The 20000-nt window shown below is 39.8% G+C and overlaps 2 protein-coding genes across 3 annotated transcripts in view; one reads left to right on the top strand and one right to left on the bottom strand.

Moving 5' to 3' along the window:
- The window catches only part of prkcz (protein kinase C, zeta), a 52870-nt gene extending 47187 nt beyond the window's left edge, over positions 1–5683 (bottom strand). Inside the window, exons 1-4 of one of the 2 annotated variants that reach the window (XM_060882506.1) lie at positions 5475–5683; positions 1346–1467; positions 918–1007; positions 592–642 (exon numbers count right to left, since the gene is read on the bottom strand). In XM_060882506.1, coding sequence (XP_060738489.1) covers positions 592–642; positions 918–1007; positions 1346–1467; positions 5475–5527 — 316 coding nt within the window. In that variant the 5' untranslated portion in view covers positions 5528–5683. The remainder of the gene's footprint in view (positions 1–591; positions 643–917; positions 1008–1345; positions 1468–5474) is intronic. The other variant, XM_060882505.1, reaches the window with a different exon arrangement.
- A 12962-nt stretch (positions 5684–18645) lies between these two features.
- The window catches only part of erich3 (glutamate-rich 3), a 20221-nt gene continuing 18866 nt past the window's right edge, over positions 18646–20000 (top strand). Inside the window, exon 1 of the mRNA XM_060880904.1 lies at positions 18646–18760. Coding sequence (XP_060736887.1) covers positions 18741–18760 — 20 coding nt within the window. The 5' untranslated portion in view covers positions 18646–18740. The remainder of the gene's footprint in view (positions 18761–20000) is intronic.

Here is a 20000-nt window from a genome sequence, read left to right as displayed (position 1 = left end):
CACAGTGCCTTGCCATGGAGTTCCACTTTGAGGACAACAACCTCCTCATCACTACAACATTTATCAGACTGTATATTTATAATCACACCCCCAGTGTCACCCAGATGAGGATGAGGTTCCCCTTTGAGTCTGGTTCCTCTCAAGGTTTCTTCCTTTACCATCCCATTGAGTTTTTCCTCCCCACAGTCACCTGAGTCACCTCAGACTTGTTCATTGGGGATAAATACATACACATTTAAATAAATACCATACAAATAAATTAGAAATTAATTGAATTGAATATCTGTAACCCTGCATGTGCATGTTATACAGCAGAAGTCACCATTTGTCCTTCATACAATTGTTTCTGGCTCTTTTAGTTTTTCCTGTTGCTACAATTGTTATAAAACAATAAGAAATTAAAAAAAAAATTATTTAATGTCCAGTAATTCAATATATAAGTACAGTATGATCAAAAATCAGTAGTTACAGCACAATTCCTCTGTAATATATTACAGCAGTCAGTAAACACACACACACACACACACACACACACACAGACACACACACACACACACACCTATGTGCACATATACACAAAGAGACACTTACTATCCTCTCCAGGACACGGCATGCCTGGCTTCTCCGGAATACTGGGAAACACTACACAAGTGAGACAGAGACAAAGACATGTGATGTGAAGTGTTTCTAATGTTATACAACTGACGTCAAAATAAAGGAGATCAACATTTTTCTGTGTATTTAAGAAGTTTCTAGGTGTCTGTTGTGTTTAGATGCCTGAGTGACGTTGTACACAAGGCTTCAGACGGAGAGATGACGATCTTATTACTCATTAGAATGTTAGGCCACGCCCTTTAGGACAATCTTAACAATTGTGTACTTTACACTTGTGAGAGCAGAGAGGTGGTGTAAAGTACCGTGCAGGAGGAGTCCAGATGATCTGCTCCGGCTGTAGATCCGAAACGCCTCATCCAGCTCCATCTGTGACGAGATGGTACAAGGGTCACCTGCTCAACACATGCATGTGCACACGCACGCACACACACATGCGCATGCACACACACGCACGCACACGCACGCACACGCATGCACACGCATGCACACGCATGCACACGCATGCACACACACACGCGCACACACACACACGCACGCACACACACGCATGCACACGCACGCATGCACACGCACGCACACATGCACACACACACACAGTAACAAAATTGGATTAGGTTCAAACTCAGAAGAAGAACAACATCTGAAGATTTCATAATCAAACTGCTTCATAACACACACACACACACACACACACACACACACACACGCACACACACACACATGCACACACCTTCATCATCAATCCACTTGAGAGTGATGGGTAAGTTCCTGTGGACACTGCAAATCTTCCTCACCTCCTCACACATCTCTGAGAAGGACACACCTGAGTCCAGGTACGAGATCAGCATGTCTCTGTTCACACACACAAATATATATACAGATGTTTGTATACATACACAATTTGTGATAAGTAATGATTTGAATGGAAACTTATCGAATTAATTATATCAGTGTTCCCTGTACACACTGCAGCTCCGAAGGTGACCTTCTGTATAGCACTGTGTGTGTGTGTGTGTGTGTGTGTGTGTGTGTGTGTGTGTGTCCGTGCGTTTTCTTGGTAATTCAGACTAATGTTCAGTGAGTCGTTGCACACATACAGCTAGGGCAAGAGGAACTTTCTGTGCCCTCAGTAAAAGAGGTGTGGCCTCTGTGCCTCTTGATGACGACAACAAAGATGATGGTGTTAATGGTGATGAATTCTTCACTTTATTGTTAATGCAGGTCTCTGAACAAATCTCAGATTCTGACTGATAACTGAGAGATAACCATGTTTCAGAAGAGACCCTGAGGTTGTTTAATGTATGAATGTCAGTCATGTGACATGAGCAGTGTGTTTATGTTTTGTTTGTGTATTAAATATTAACACAATGTTGATTCAGTGTTTTTTCCCTTTAGGGGTCACCACAGCGAGTCATTTGTTTCCCCCAACTCTATCCTCAGCATCAACTGACCACTCGCACGTGTAGATTTTCAGGTTCTACACCTAATGTCCTTGACTCAACCCTCTCTATTAATCCAGTCTTGGGACCGGCGCAGAAATCACTGGCTTGTTTTTGTATTGAATAAAACTAAAGGACATCATTTATATTCAGAAGTTAATTCTAATTACTAAAATACTACACAGCTGAAAGCTAATTACTGTCAGACTGTAATAATTAAATACTATAACCTCATACCACTGTAATAACTTAAAAACTAGATGAATTCTGTAATAATTTATTAGTTCCACACTGAAAATAACTAGAACTACTGTAATAAGAATAAAACACAGAAATACATCATTAATTTGATTAAAATTCATAATGTATGAATATGATAATGATTAATATCTAACTTCATTGTGACCACCGCTTTCTGTGTTAATCGGGGTGTTTGAGAATTAGACACTGAGGCCACACCCACTTATCAAAGCCACGCCCATTGATCCACACTAATGTCATGTATTATGATGGTAAAATATTTCCTCACATCAAATCACTGAAAATAATTATGTAATCAATAATCAATGAGTCTCACTGACAATAAATTCTATCTGCATTAAAATAAAGAAACAATAACAGGACTGGTTTCTAGGCAACAAACCAGGTGTGTGTGATGGAAATATTTATAGAAACTGGAATCCCCTAGCTCAGCTAAAACCGGATGCTTTTTCTAACACACGTGCACACAACTCCACACGCACACACACACACACACACACACACACACACAACTCCACACGCGCACACACACGCACACAACTCCACACGCACACACACCTACACACTTTATACTAAACTTGCATCTGAGCTCTTGACTGCAAAACTTCATAAAAGATGATAAATAAATAGATAAATAAATAATCTAGGAATTACAAACAAAAGTGTGATTTAGTGACAATACTAAGTCAATAATAAGACAGAAATTATTCAAAACCTGATGATTACAGATGAAACACACGCAACAAGTGACAGTATGCTAGTGACTGCTCCTACACACACATCCTGAGCTTCAACAGTAACAATTAAAACTGAAGGTCTATTTCAGAGAAACACTAGAGAACCTTTATTACAAAGAGACTTCAGCACAGGACCAATGTGTACAAAGACAACACAGGAACCGCAGTCTAATAAACTCTAATAAAGCACTTCAGCAGATCTGCTGGTTTGTGGTTGACAACAGTGGGGTGTGTAAACTTTTCCCTGCTCACACTCACCTAATTCAACTAGATAATTAGCTTATTAGCTTCAGCAGCTGATTCAGGAGAGGACGTGAGGAACACAACTGACACAGAGAAGGAGTTCACTAAGATACAGAGAACTTCAGGATTTATAATGAAGCCTTCAGCTGTAAGCCATAAAACTGTAGAGACTGTAGAGGGTGAATTTTACAGCAGCTTTATCTCTGATACCACGTCAAACGTTTCACCATGACTCCAGCTGAAAGGAATTTCAGAAGGTGTGTAATAACTGTTGAGCAAACAACAATCAACAGCAACAAAATGTGTTCACATCATCTCTAACCTTTATACTCATCCTTACAGCACAGGAAAGAAATCGGGGTTTTAAGTGAATCACTTCCTGTTTCTTAGTAGAGTTTATTATGAATAAATAAATAAATAAATAAATAAATAGATGTTGTGAACCTTTATCTGTCACAACTGATTCAGGAAACTCCTCTCACTTTAGACAAAAGCTAAAACTTTAATCAATAAATAAAAGAGAAAGCAAAAGGGTTCCCCTGTGAAAGCCACGTGTGAAAGCCCTTTCCTCATCACGCAGGTGACAGTTCATTATAGACAGGTGTGTGTGAGCGACAAACTCACCGTTCATTAATCAGACAGCACCAGAATCTGAACAATTAAATCATTACGTATTACACAGAACTGCACTTCTCCTTTTCTTTATATTCATATAGTTATCAGTGAGTCACACAGAGTCAGAAAATACATCAACACACCTCAGATAAGATCAATGAAGTAATCAGCATAACTAATGAAGAGTTTGAAGAGTTCCTAAAATGATCAGAAAAAAGGAACTTGACATAACATGTAAAATCAACCTTTAGGCCTCTGAAGCTCACTGAATCAGACTGAATCACTTCAATGATTTGACTCATTAACTGAATCAAACACAGGGTTTTGATTTGTTTCATTTAATGAACATACTGCAATTCTTCTTCTAGTTATAAAGATAATTCCTTAATCTTCAGTAAGCGATTGTCTAAGTGGTCAGTTTCATGATTGATTCTGAGTGTGGATCCGTCACTTCAAGCTTGATCACTAGGAATAAATGTTAGAGATAAATAGCAATTTAATTTTAAACTTTACAATTTTTATTCTGTTTCTGTTATTCTGTGTGAGCAATGTGAACAGTAACAATGTGAACAGTAACAATGTGAACAGTAACAATGTGAATTGTTAAAAGTGCTATACACGTAAATTAAACTGAATTGAAATTGAACCCTGAAGACAACACAGAATACACTCCATCACCACAACTTCATACAACCACATGGTGATGACCATCAGGATAAAATTATATAATCCATCAGGAACCAGAACCAATGGAACACATTCCGTTAAACTACCATTACAGACCACATTAAAGACTGCATAATAAATCAAATATAAAACAGAATTCCATCAGAATTAAGAATAAACTCATAACAGCACACTGACCCCATCTTTTTAAAATCCTCATCCGGATTTATGTAAAGCTGCTTTGGCACAATGTCTACTAAGAGTGTTGTACAAATAAATCTTAATTTAATATTTTAATTAATACTTTAATAAATGCTTCATTTTGTACAAAAATATGCAGGAGATGGGAATACGATACTTTCCTAATATTATTTATATATTACTAAAAATAAATCTAAACAGTATACATCTATTTTATTTAAATTAAATCAAAATTTGTTAAATAGTAAAATTGTAATAGTAATTTTAATACTACTTTAAGAACTTCAGTTGGACCTGAACTCTGCAAGAACTTTTGATTCATCAGTTATTGTGAATCGATTCTTTCCTAGGAGTCGATTCAGTGAGTAGAAAGCTCTCTGGTGTCTGATTGGTGTGTATATAGTTGGTTTATTTAGGCCAAGATAAGTTCATTAAACTGATCTGTGAACAACAAACTATCACTAAAGATTTTCTTTGCCATATTCAGAATTGACACTTTACTGTGTTTTGGTGTAACAGTTGATTAACTCGATATTTTACCAAATACTTTGAAGTACAGACGTCATTATAATATTTGTGCAATTCAATCAAAATTAATTGCTTAGTAAAACGGTCAGACCTTCTGTTATTGCTAATCGATTCACTCAGAGGAGTCGTTCCGACAGAACCGACTCATTCAGGAACCTGTTGAACTCACCCGCCGAAATGCGCTTTTATTTTCACGGAGTCCATCAGTGTCCTCACCGGCATGATCAGTGCGCATTAACACTTCATAAACATAAACAAACAACATCCGCGGTGTTTAATCCGCTCTCAGTGCCGGACAGGAAACGGCTCCATGGTTCAGCTTCTCTGCAGCTCACAGTGTGTGTGTGTGTGTGTGAGGCTTTACTATGGACACACACACACACACACACACACACACACACACACACACACACAGAGAGAGATCTGCACTGTGTCCTGATTATATAAACGAAGTCTCATTTTAAAATTCCTGATAAAGGTGAAACCCACAGCGCCACTTAGTGGCTCTGACAACACACACATAATCCCACACACACTACCCCACAATACCACAAACACACACACAATACCACACACACACACACCCAATACCACACCTAAACCCACCCCCACCCAATACTACACCTACACACCCTCACCCAATACCACCCCCACACAATACCACACACCCCCACACAATATCGCACCCACAGTACCACACACACACTACACCACCACACCCCACATAATACCCCCCCCCCACACCCAACACCCTACCACACCACCCCCAACACAACCCAACCATAAACAAGCTACGTTTCTGTTGTATAATCATTTGAGTGAGTCAGTACATACTGACTCTCTCTCTCTCTCTATATATATATATATATATATATGTATATATCTCAGCTCTTTCGGCTGCTCAATTCAGAATTTGCCACAGCATGGCGAATCGAATCGAATCGAATCGAATCGAATCGAATCGAATCGAATCGAATCGAATCGAATCGAATCGAATCGAATCGAATCGAATCGAATCGAACTTAACCCTCGTATGTAATCGAAACCTGTCCGTATTAATGAGATCCTGCCTTATATAACATGCGTTGCTTTGTAACCACGTGACTTTCTCAGCTATTCAATCAGAACAGAGGAGAACATTATTAGCCAATAGCAGATGAGAAGGCAGAATTCCCGGAATACAGAAGGATAAAGGGGCGGGGCTAGAATGATACGGAGGATATACGGTGTGTCTGTGAAATGTAAACACTATAAATGTAAACACTATAAATGTAAACACTTTTCTTTATTTATCTCATCTAATTTACATACAGAGGTGTGATGGGGAGACAAAGAGAGAATCTGTTATGTGGTGTTTGTACAGTCAGGTGTCAAAGGCTAATTTAGCAAACAAGCTAAACCTTTTTTAGCACACACACACACACACACACACACACACACACACACACAGGCAACGGTAGGTATCAAAATATGAGCGTTAATGCAGGAGGCTGAGAGAAGTGAAAGCAGAAGTAATAAGGCACTTTGCATACACTTTGAATGCTCACTGTTCACATTTCTCTATCTTATGTGACCCACATGGCTGACAAAATACACTGAGGAAAAAGACCTGATGTTATTCAGTGGGATTTTCTCTTTCACATCTAAGACTGATGTTTATTTTTACATGAACTTTAAATCAGTTCACAACCTTCAGCTAAAACATACATATATAAGTACACACACAACACAGACCTGTATATAATAATACACCCAGTGTGACATCTGGATGTGATTAAACTTGAGCTTCTTATCATGATTTATATCACTGCTGTGTTTTTTACACACACACACACACACACACACACACACACACACACACCACTGCGTTTATAACGTCATTCAGTGAAAGACAAGTAAAGTGTGTGCTATGTGAGGTGTTTGAATGGTGTTTGCTGAGCTGCCTCCATGTTGATGAAGATAAACACCAGGACACCAGCTACGATGAGGAACAACATAATCTGAAGCCACAGAGGGACAAATCGTCCTGAACCTTGACTCACTGTCCTCTCCTGCATCCTCTCCGGTCTCACTGCTGTGTATTTCCCCTGAGACACTGCGTAGTATGGAGACACCATGGGCCTGGAAAAGATAAACTCCTGGAGATATTTATATGATTATAACTTTAACTCAGTACCAAAATCACAGAGAGAAAGACAGAGAGAAAGAGATACAGAGAGGGGGGTTGTCAGGGCAGAATAACAGAGAGAAACACGATGTGGAGTCAATTACCGGCTGCTGAAAGCTTCTTGTCCCCACTAGAGAAATGAGAGAAACACACCATGTATCATGTACATGTATTAAATAACTGCTGTAACACATATTCACATGTTTAATAAGTACCACTGAACATATACATGTGGATGAGTCAGAAGAAGGAGGTTTATTAAGACTCACAGATCTGTGCTGGGGGAGGTAAACATCCTCATCCTCTTTACAGAGAAACAACAGAAAATGTATTTAATATGTGACATCAAGTGTCTGCAGACATCATAATAATAATAATAATAATAATAATAATAAATGTGATGGTTCCCCCACAGGACATACGCTGTTTTCTGAAGACTGCCTGCTCTGATGCTCCTCTCTTCCTCCCTTTAGCCATGATGTCTCTCAGCTTCTTCTCATACAGAGATCTGGTGGAACCTAAATCACAATCCTCACATCACACACAAACCAAAATAAACCCAACACAACAGAATAGAGTATACTGAGACTCACCGACCACAGGGCCGTGTTTTATCCCATAATCGTCCAGCATCCAGCTGATATCCTGGTCACTTTTGCTGCTCAACATCTCTCACAGCCTTCAACAGCAACTGCAGCTCCAAAACCTGCACAGAGGAAAGTCACATGTTAGTGTGGAGTTCCTGCTGTGCGGAAACCAAACCACAGAGACACCATTCACTCATCACAACCATCCCTGCATTTTCATCATCCTTTCAGTCATGCTAAAATCAAAAATGATTTATTTGTAAAATAAATGAATGATTTTAGCGATTTTATTTTTAATAATAAAATATTTACTTCTGTAAACTGATATCTTAACTTTTTAACAGTATCAGAGCAGACATTTATTCACATTTTAATAACAGGTTCTCACAGACTGTGATCTGCTCTTAGGATCTGTTCTTTTTTAGCATGATTTAATCTCTCAACATAAAGACTAACGAAACACAGAACTTAAAGGAAATAATTTAATAGTTATCAGAACTTTCAAAAGTTAAGTAACTTAAATTTTAAATATTTGAAAACATTATATAAATAATATAATAAATATAACCTGTCCATACATACAATTCATAAAATGGGGGGAGTGGGGGGTGGAGGTAATCCAGCACAGGCAAGCAGCCATCAGGTCCTGCAGCCATTCTCAGCGCTGGTCACAGACCCACTTGTCAGACTGGTGGTGCAAAGCGGCGAAGGCGTGGGATGGGGGTGGGGGTGAATGCATAGCTTTATATATATGTGTGTGTGTGTGTGTGTGTGTGTGTGTGTGTATGTAAATGTGTAGGCCTGGAGAGTCACTGCTCATCATATCTAGGTGCCTCAGTCCGCAAGATTATAAACACTAAGTTTGGGATTCTAAATCATTATAAACACAGAGTGGGATTATAAATCATTATAAACACCAGAGTGGGATTCTAAATCATTATAAACACAGAGTGGGATTATAAATCATTATAAACACCAGAGTGGGATTATAAATCATTATAAACACAGAGTGGGATTATAAATCATTATAAACACTGAGAGTGGGATTATAAATCATTATAAACACAGAGTGGGATTATAAATCATTATAAACACTGACAGCGGCATTATAAATCATTATAAACACTGACAGTGGGATTATAAATCATTATAAACACTGAGAGTGGGATTATAAATCATTATAAACACTGAGAGTGGGATTATAAATCATTATAAACACAGAGTGGGATTATAAATCATTATAAACACTGACAGCGGGATTATAAATCATTATAAACACCTGAGAGTGGGATTATAAATCATTATAAACACTGACAGCGGGATTATAAATCATTATAAACACCTGAGAGTGGGATTATAAATCATTATAAACACTGACAGTGGGATTATAAATCATTATAAACACTGACAGTGGGATTCTAAATCATTATAAACACAGAGTGGGATTCTAAATCATTATAAACACCAGAGTGGGATTCTAAATCATTATAAACACAGAGTGGGATTATAAATCATTATAAACACCAGAGTGGGATTATAAATCATTATAAACACAGAGTGGGATTATAAATCATTATAAACACTGAGAGTGGGATTATAAATCATTATAAACACAGAGTGGGATTATAAATCATTATAAACACTGACAGCGGGATTATAAATCATTATAAACACTGACAGTGGGATTATAAATCATTATAAACACTGAGAGTGGGATTATAAATCATTATAAACACTGAGAGTGGGATTATAAATCATTATAAACACAGAGTGGGATTATAAATCATTATAAACACTGACAGCGGGATTATAAATCATTATAAACACCTGAGAGTGGGATTATAAATCATTATAAACACTGACAGTGGGATTATAAATCATTATAAACACTGACAGTGGGATTATAAATCATTATAAACACTGACAGTGGGATTATAAATCATTATAAACACTGAGAGTGGGATTATAAATCATTATAAACACTGACAGCGGGATTATAAATCATTATAAACACTGAGAGTGGGATTATAAATCATTATAAACACAGAGTTGGATTATAAATACTGTCCTTTCTACAGCTGTATATAATCAGGTGGGGTTGTGCAACCATTTTGAGCAAAAAATCCGCATAATTTCTGAGTTTATTATAGATTTAACACTAATTCCTTCCTACACTGGACTGTACAAATCAAAGCATGTGTCCAGAACTCAAGTCCTTTTCCGTTTTATGTAGCTTTAAGTCATTTCATGTAGCTCCATGGTCCTGGAGAAACATTCTCTCATGTCACTGTATACTGAGTCAGATATAGAAGGTTGAAATGACAATAAAAGCTTCTTAAATTCACTTGACTTCCTGCGAACGTCTTCAACTGTTCACTGATGGAGACTCGAGCACAAAACCCACCACCGTAACAAGTCACCACCATACAACCACCTACAAAGTGAATAGTGAACGATAAACAGGGTTCCTGTTATTTTGAACACACGCCTATCTGACGCTCTCTGTGAATTTGAACAGTAGTTTAAAGTAATAAGTCACTTACGTAAAAACGAAGCTTGTCCCCTGTTAGCCGCTAGCTGTCTGTGCTGTAAACACAGGAAGTGTGGAGGCGTGACGATGCTAATGCTAATGCTAATGGTTTCGGCCGCTAGGTGACAGCATTGAGCATTACTGTATTTGTAAACCGCAGATAATCACAGGATGTTTTCTATTTAGCGTTTGTTTTGATTTTACTTATCATTTTTTTTGTTATAGTTATTAACATTTTGTACGTCTCTCTGGATAAAATGTCTCAAAGCAGCTTTACAGAACATAAACTTAGAACAAAGGTTATTATAAAGAATAATATAAAGATTAATATATTACAAAAATTCCAGATTAATATTAAATATAGGGTTGTCACCCGTCCCGTGAAATACGGAATCGTCCCGTATTTACAGGCAAAATGACGCGTCCCGTATTTTACATAGGTCCACTTTATACAGCATCCCATGCGAATCACCCCACCCGCATTGTGTGGAGGCGCGTCCTATTCTGCCCCTGATTGGGTAATACTCGTTGCCATCGTTGGTTTGATTGGTTTGTTTTAGGGCTACGGGCCGTGAATCACGGCCAATCAGAGTCAGAGGAGGGCGGGACGCCGCCTCGCCGGTTCTTTTGACAGAGTCAGAGTGACAGAAACTCGAAACGATGGCATCTCCAGAGTGAGCTCTTTATCACTTTTAACTTTGAGCAGTAATGTTCAGAGTTTTACTGTAGCTGATTGAAAGACAAACAGCTTCTCATTGCTGCACGGAGTCACAAGAAGTACACTTATAAAAGAAAGTAGGCCTGACATGCTCCAATACTGCACACTACTACTTCTGGTCCGTTGATATTCACTGATACACTGATATACATCCACTGATGTTATTATGTTCATGATGTTCATGGAAGATCTTTTGCAAGTTTGCAAGTTAATTAATCACTAAGTTATGGATCTGTTAATTTAATAATAAGTTAATAAAATATGGTTCACATCTCACAAGTTCCTCCAAAAGCTTATTTTTTGTGTTCTCAGTCACACTTTTTTTGGCGTATATTTATTATTGTCATAGCTGTGTATTCAATATGACCACTTAAGTTGTGATAGTGAGAGACTGAGTGCATCTGTTCACACTGATTTCAATAGCAGATATCTTATTATAATGTCCATTGGTATCAATCTTAATATTTTTATGAATACATGTTTTAAGTTATGATATACCACCACTGGCACGCCATCGAGACTGTGGTCATCGTGGCCCCGAGGGTTGTGGCCCCCGCTGCGTCAGGCATCCCTTATTTTTCTGTATTGAAGGTGGCAACCCTAATTAGATATATTTAAATGTGTTTGTATTTATCCCCAATGAGCAAGTCTGAGGTGACTCAGGTGACTGTGGGGAGGAAAAACTCCCTTAGATGGTAAAGGAAGAAACCTTGAGAGGAACCAGACTCAAAGGGGAACCTCATCCTCATATGGGTGACACTGGGGGTGTGATTATAAATATACAGTCTGATAAATGTTGTAGTGATAAGAGATTGTTGTCCTCAAAGACCACATGGAGTTGGTAACTCCTCTTTAGTACAGCACAGTCCAACTGGACCTGGTAGGTCTCTAGATGTCTCAGGATCCTCTCATAGTCGCCCTCGTCTCAGTGGAGATCCAAAATATTCATGACACTGAAAACAGTTGAAGCTGGTACAATTTCTGGATGGGTAGAAAGAGAGAAGCAGCGTAGAGGAATTAACATAGCTGCTGTTCATAATATTAGCAAGCACTAGATGATAATGTGCATTTGGTCTGATGTAATAGAGCACAATATTATGGGATGTATTATGTGTACACCTGACAAAAGAGATGAGTTTTTAATCTACATTTAAACTGTGAAAGTGTGTCTGAGCCCCGAACACTATCAGGAAGACTATTCCAGAGTTTTGGAGCTAAATAAGAAAACGCTCTACCACCTTTAGTAGACTTAGATATTCTGGGAACTACCAGAAGTCCTGAGTTTTGTGATCTCAGAGAGCGTGAAGGATTGTAACGTGTTAGAAGACTAGTTAGATACATGGGAGCTAAACCATTAAGAGCCTTGTACGTAAGTAGCAGCAGTTTGTAATCAATTCTAAACTTAACAGGTAGCCAGTGTAGAGATGATAAAATTGGGGTTATATGGTCATACTTTCTTGTCCTAGTGAGAACTCTGGCAGCTGCATTTTGGACTAACTGTAGCCTATTTATTAAAGATGCAGGACAACCACCTAGTAATGCATTACAATAGTCCAGTCTAGAGGTCATGAAAGCATGAACTAGCTTCTCAGCATCAGATACAGACAGGATGTTTCTCAGCTTGGCAATATTTTTAAGGTGAAGAAGGCTGTGTTTGTAATATGGTGATATGATTTTAAAGACAAGTTACTGTCTAATAAACACCAGGTCTTTCACTGTCGAGCTACTAGTAACAGAACATCCCTCTAAATGGAAGGTGAAGTGTGAGAGCTTCTGGTTAATGGTTAATGGACCGATAAGTAGTATTTCTGTCTTATCAGAGTTTAACAACAGAAAATTGCAGCTCATCCAGTCTTTTATCTCTCTAACGCACTGAGTTATTTTGGACAATTTAGCTATTTCATCTGGTTTTGATGAGATATATAACTGTGTGTCGTCAGCATAACAGTGGAAACTAATCCCATGTCTTCTAATGATGTTCCCTAATGGAAGCATGTATATCGAGAAAAGCAGAGGTCCTAGAACTGATCCTTGAGGGACACCATAATTAACTGGCAATAAACTGGAGGATTCACCTTTTAATTCTACAAAATGATATCGATCAAACAGGTAGGATCTAAACCAACTTAAAGCCTGTCCGTGAATACCTAATCACATAATGTGATTGTGTAAGTGATGTAGGAGAATGTTGTGATCTATAGTGTCGAATGCAGCACTAAGGTCAAGTAGAACTAATAGGGGCATACAGTCTTGGTCTGAAGCTAAGAAAAAATCATTTGTAACTTTCACAAGTGCAGCTACTGCGCTATGATGGGACCTGAAACATGACTGAAATTGAAAGACTGAAAGATATTGTTCTCCTGTAAGAAGGAGCTCAGTTTAACAGACACAACCTTTTCTAGTATTTTAGACATAAATGGAAGATGTGAATTAGGTCTGTAATTTGATAGTTCATAGGGGTCTAAATTAGGTTTCTTAATGAGGGGCCTAATAACTGCCAACTTGAAAGATTTAGGGACGTAACCTAAAGATAACGAGGAGTTAATTATATTAAAAAGAGGCTCACCAGCTTTATGTACCACGTCTGTCAGTAATTTAGTCAGAATGGGATCTAGTCAACAAGTTGTTGATTTAGCTGTAGTAATAAGTTAATCTACAGGTAACTCTTCCTGTCCTGTACTTGTAAAGCACTGTAGTTGTGAGTGTAGAGCTTTAGGTGAGACTGGGTCACGAGATGCTCTCATTTGTTGAACATCAACTATTTTGTTCCTGATACTTTTTATTTTATCAGTGAAGAATCTCATAAAGTCCTCACTACTGAACTTGTTCAAGTTCAAGTTCAAGTTCAACTTTATTTGTATAGCACATTTACAAACAGCCACATGGCTGACCAAAGTGCTTCACAGTGCGTTTCACATACACACACATACACTTAAGAATACACACATGCACAAAGTAGTTCAAGAAACTAAAATAAGAATTCTTAAGAAAAAAATATGTATATATGTAAATATATATAAAAATCAATAAATAATAAATAAAATAACCAGTGTAAAAGAAGGTGAGATAAATAAAACCATAAACCGGATATAAACAGACATAAACCTGTGCTAACGGTGTAACGGTGCTGAACTGTGATGGAATAATAGTGTGTTCAGATCTCTGTTTTTTGTTAATCTAGCCACTGTGCTAAATAAAAACCTGGGATTGCTCTGATTATTTTCTACAGTATGAGTTTGCTCAGGTGCTCAGCCCTAGCAGCTTTTAGAGCCTGTCTAGAGCTGGACATACTGTTTGCAATTCTAAAAACCTCTAATTTATTTTTTCTCCACTTTCATTCGAGGTTACTGGTTTCTCTCTTGAGGGTGTTTCTCTCTCTTGCTGGTACGTGGGAAGAGGTCCAGACATGATGATCCTTGCCGTGGGCGATGTGTTGCGAACCGTCTCCACCAATGTGTTGAATTCCCTCTTCAGGATCTCCGACTGCCTCAGGCTGGTGTCTTTTGTGCCAGCATGAAGAACCACAGCTCCGGTGTGCTTGCTCAGGATCCCTGGTACCTGTGCAGCGACATCAAGAACACAAGCACCAGGTAAACAGCGAGTGCGAGCCTTACCTTTAGCCACAGTAGCACAGACGTGATGGACGATGGAGTATCCGATGATCACAGTGTCGCGTTCCATCTCGCGAAGGGGGGGGGGGGGACATTTCCGGGTGGGGATCTCGAAGACCGGTGGCGGCGCAGGGGTAGAGGTCCTTGACCGGGGCCCGACTCTCGTCTTCCGCTGCTGCACCCAGGGTCCATGGTTCCCTGGGGCCGGAGTGAACAAGACCTGGGCAGGCCACTTCCTGGGTGCACTGGGCCTGGACAGAGAAATACACGGAGTCGAGGTGGAGGGAGTACTAATTTTGCGCCAGTGATTTACCTGAGACAGGTGAGCGACCGACCGGGAAGATTCCAGCATGGCTTTCCGCTCCCGTAGCTGGGCCTGCTTCACCTGTAAGTAATGGATCTGTTACCTCATCTACCCTCCTCTGTTGTGTAAGTCTCAAACAGTGGTGGTAGGTGGGCTCTGGAATTGCCAGTTTGCTGTAAAGTAAGCTGATTTTATCTCTGCTTTAACTTCCCATTACTCCTTTGATTTTCTTGCACTAACAGAAACCTGGATATCCCCACAGAACACTGCTACACCAGCTGCTTTATCCTCTGCCTATGCTTTCTCTCACTCACCACGAGAAACAGGCAGGGGTGGTGGTACAGGTTTATTGTTGTCAAAGAGATGGTGCTTTACGCCTCTCCTCTTTTCTCATTTAACCATCTCCTCTTTTGAATTCCATGCCATTTCTGTTACCTCTCCAATCAACCTTGTTATCATTGTTGTCTACCGCCCTCCTGGTCCCCTAGGAGACATCCTGGAAGAAATAGACACACTGCTTAGTGCTTTCCCTTCCGATAGCTCCCCTCTGACAGGGCATGGTGACTTCAGCCTCCCCTCTGATAAGCTTCAATCTTCTTCCTTCCTGACTCTTCTCAACTCATTCGCCCTGACACTCAACAACTACATCCCCACACACAAAGGAGGCAATGTCCTGGACCTAGTTTTCACCCGTCCTTCTCCAGCTACAGACATGACTGCTACCCCACTACATGTCTCCGATCATCACCTGGTATCCCTCACCATCACTCTCCCTATCCTACCTAAAACTACCTCTCACCCCCTCGCTCTTTGCTGCCGGAACCTTCACTCTGTCTCCCCTTCTTCTGTAGCTTCTGGCACTCTTTCTTCTCTTCCTGATCCTGAGTCTTTTTCCTCACTACCCTTGGACTCGGCCACAGATACTTTCCTCTCATCTCTTTCCTCAACTATGGACTTTCTCTGTCCACTAAAACCAAGAAAACTTCTTGTTCTGCTCCTTGGCTTTTAGATGTGCTGCGCAACAATCAAAGAGAGCTAAGATCATCAGAGAGAAAGTGGAAGAAATCACAACTTGATGAAGATCTTGATTCTTACTGTACACTCCTGGCCAAGTTCTCCTCAGATTTGACTTCTGCCAAGACTTCCTTCTACAAGGAAAAGCTTGAAGCTTTGTCACAAGACCCTCGGAACCTCCACAACATCATCTCTTCTCTACTCAACCCCCTGGCTCCACCTTCTTCATCCTATCTGACTGCAGAAGACTTTGCCTCTTTCTACCAGTAGAAGATTGAGGAAATCTGCAGGACCGTCACTTCTGCCCCAACTGCACTTACATCTCAAGTATGGATGTATCGTTGTCACATTTCTCAACTGTAGCAGCAGAAGAGATTTTACAACTCATCCAGTCCTGCAATCCTACCACTTGCCCATTGGATCCACTCTCTTCCACTATGCTCCAGACCATCTCGCAAGACCTTCTGGCCTTCATTACCACTATCATCAGTAGATCCATAGCATCTGGTCAGGTGCTACTTTCAAGAGAGCAAGGGTTATTCCCATCCGAAAGAAACCTGCTCTGGATCTATCAGACATCAGTAACTACAGACCGGTGTCACTTCTCTTGTTTCTTTCAAAAATTCTTGAACGCATTGTCTATAATCAACTGTCCGTCTATCTCTCACAGAACAACCTCCAAGACCCCAAACAGTCTGGCTTTAAAGCAGCTCATTCCACAGTGACAGCCATTTTGGATGTCTCTGAGAATCTACATGCTGCTAGATCAGCCAAACTGTCATCCGTCCTCATCCTCCTTGACCTCTCAGCAGCATTTGATACGGTCAACCACAAGACTCTCTTGTCCACCCTTAGGAGACTTGGGATTTGCGGATCAGCTTGGGAATGGTTTGCTTCCTACCTGGAAGGACGCTCATATCAGGTAACATGGAGGGGAGTGACAGCTGCTCCACACAGACTCTCCACTGGTGTCCCACAGGGCTCAGTACTTGGTCCTCTTCTTTTCTCCCTGTATACTCACTCTCTTGGTGAAGTTATTTCCTCACACGGGTTCTCTTACCACTGCTATGCTGATGATACACAACTTATCTCCTCTTTCCCACCCTCAGATACCACAGCTTCTGATCGGATCTCAGCATGTCTGGCAGAAATTTCATCATGGATGACTGCTTATCAGTTAAAGCTCAATCCTAGCAAAACTGAACTGCTGTTCATCCCAGATGATTCATCCCCAGGTCATGATCTTGCTATATCCTTGCACAAGGATCTGATCTCCCCTTCAGCCACAGCTCGCAATCTTGGGGTAACCATGGACAATCAACTGTCCTTTTCCAAAAATGGACCAGCTCCCTCTTACCTCAAAGCCCTCATCACTCCTCACACTGCACCCCGCACCCTCCGATCTACCAGCACTGCTCCACTGGTTCCACCATCTATCAGGGTAAGAGGCAAGTATACTACAAGACTCTTTTCTGTTCTGGCACCAAGGTGGTGGAATGAACTTCCCCTAGAGGTCCGGACAGCTGAGTCACTGGCTATTTTCAAACGACGGTTGAAGACCTACTTATTCAGTAAACACTTCAACTAGCACTTCTTTCCCTATTTTTTGCATTTATAAAAATAATAATAAGAAAACACAACCTTTGACAATTTTTCATTGTAACTTTGAACAATGTTTTAAACTTATGGTATCTTAAGTATGTAACCTAGTGAACCAGCATTAATGTATCCAATATTAGACGTTTAAGCACTTATGTATGTCGCTCTGGATAAGGACGTCTGTCAAATGCTGTAAATGTAAATATAAATGTGTGTGTGTGTGTGTGTGTGTGTTTGTGTGCGTGTGTATATTCGTGTCTGTGTGTGTGCGTGTGTGTATGCATGCGTGTGTGTGTGTGTACGTATGTGTGTGTGTTTGTGTGTGTGTACATGAGTGTGCGTGCGTGTGTGTGTGTGTGTGTGTGTGTACGTGTGTTTGTGTGTGTGTGCCTGATTCAGCTCTCTGAGGACATAATGAGCTGTGATGTTCAGTTCAGTGTCTGAGAGCTTTTATTAAACATCAATGTTGGAGTTCTAAGAAATATTTAACAGATTTTTATGCACATTCTGTTTATGGTTTTTGCTTAACGTAAAATAATATAATCATGAGTTTGAGACACTTGTGTTGTATGAGTGTTGTTTTTATTTTGTTTTAACAACGTTTGATGTGATTATTGTAGTTATGGGTTATAAGTTTCACAGTGAGGCAGATCTTGTTGTATTGACATTTACATGAGTTAATGTATTGAGAGAGAGAGTGTGTTAGAGGCGGGGTGCGGGTTTTGGGGAGAATGGGAGTCACGTGAGTCTCCATAGAAACGCGACTTGTCATCAGTGCAGCTCGCGCTCAGCCTGCATATCAGATCTGTGTCTTCATACAGCAGGATAAAGTGTGTGTGTGTGTAGTGTGTGTGTGTATTAGCGAATCGCGGCAGTGTATAAAATCTGCAGCTCTCATAAACACCATGAGCCATTTAACCTCGGGGTAAGTACCGCATTTTACCGCGCACGAGCCTCTGATGTGTGCGTTAGTGTCTATGAACACTGAAATGTTGTGGATATGAGCGATTATAAGTATCAGGAAGTTGAAATGCATGTGTGTATGAACCCTGTTGCTCTGGAGATGAACAAACATAGACGAGAATTAGAGCATGGAGCTGCAAGTGGAGCGAGGGCTGTGTTTTAGAGTCACAGTCCTTTATCAGAAAGTTGTGTTGGTGTTTATAAAGATGTTATAGAGAGATTACTGTCCTGATTATAATTGTGTTCTGGTCATCTCCACTGTACATAAGAGGTTTAGATCATCACTTTACACTGAGAGTCGAGCTGATGAGGTCAGGAACATCACCAACCTGCAGAAAAATAATAAAATATCTGATATCTAATCTGGAGCTTCATCTCCTTCCCTCAGAGTCCAGTGGAGATAATGGTGTAATAGTGTTAGTGTTCACACCCTGAAGCTTCTGTTATTTAACGTTATTGATTACTGCCTCATTTTGTAAAGGTGTGTGTGAACCTGCACTATGGTGTCTGAAACATAGGACATTATTGATAGTTAATGAGATAATTCCTTCAAAGACCGAATGTTACCTGAGTATTTACATGGGGAAAGTTCCTGGTATTCGGAGTCTGGTGACAGAGCGGCTTGTGTGGATTATCATTATGTGTAGAAAACTGAAGTGTTTGAATTCAGCATTAAATTCTCACTAAACGCTCATTTCTATTCTGGACTTTTAAAACTCCCAGGATTCATTATTGGGTTCTGAATTAATAAAAACATGAATAAATAATAAACAAAGGCACATATTTACTTTCATATGGTAATTAATAATTAATTAATGTAATTAATGAGGATAGTATTTATAATATTTGTTAAACAAATAACTGAATAAATGCACACACACACACACACACACACACACACTCAGATCAGTCCTTTCATATAGTATCTCTGAGACCCGGGTACAGATGGTGCATGAGTGTTAAGTGTCTAGTGCATCTGTAATCAGACTCCTGTAACTGATCCGCTCACTGACGGTCCTCTACACACAACGAATCAAAACACTGTCGAAAAAAAACAGGCAGAAAAAAGCAACTGAACATTACAACCAGCATCTCTACACCAAACACACCTGTTTAAGGCTCACCTGATGGTCACACGGCACGCTGTCATGATATACAGAGTACAGTGGTACTACAAAGCAAAAACATGCAAACATCAGACT

Source organism: Tachysurus vachellii, chromosome 11, assembly GCF_030014155.1.
Source record: "Tachysurus vachellii isolate PV-2020 chromosome 11, HZAU_Pvac_v1, whole genome shotgun sequence".
In the NCBI taxonomy this organism is placed as follows: domain Eukaryota; kingdom Metazoa; phylum Chordata; class Actinopteri; order Siluriformes; family Bagridae; genus Tachysurus; species Tachysurus vachellii.
Note: the sequence above shows the minus strand (reverse complement) of the source record. Positions and strands in the feature narration are given on the sequence as shown.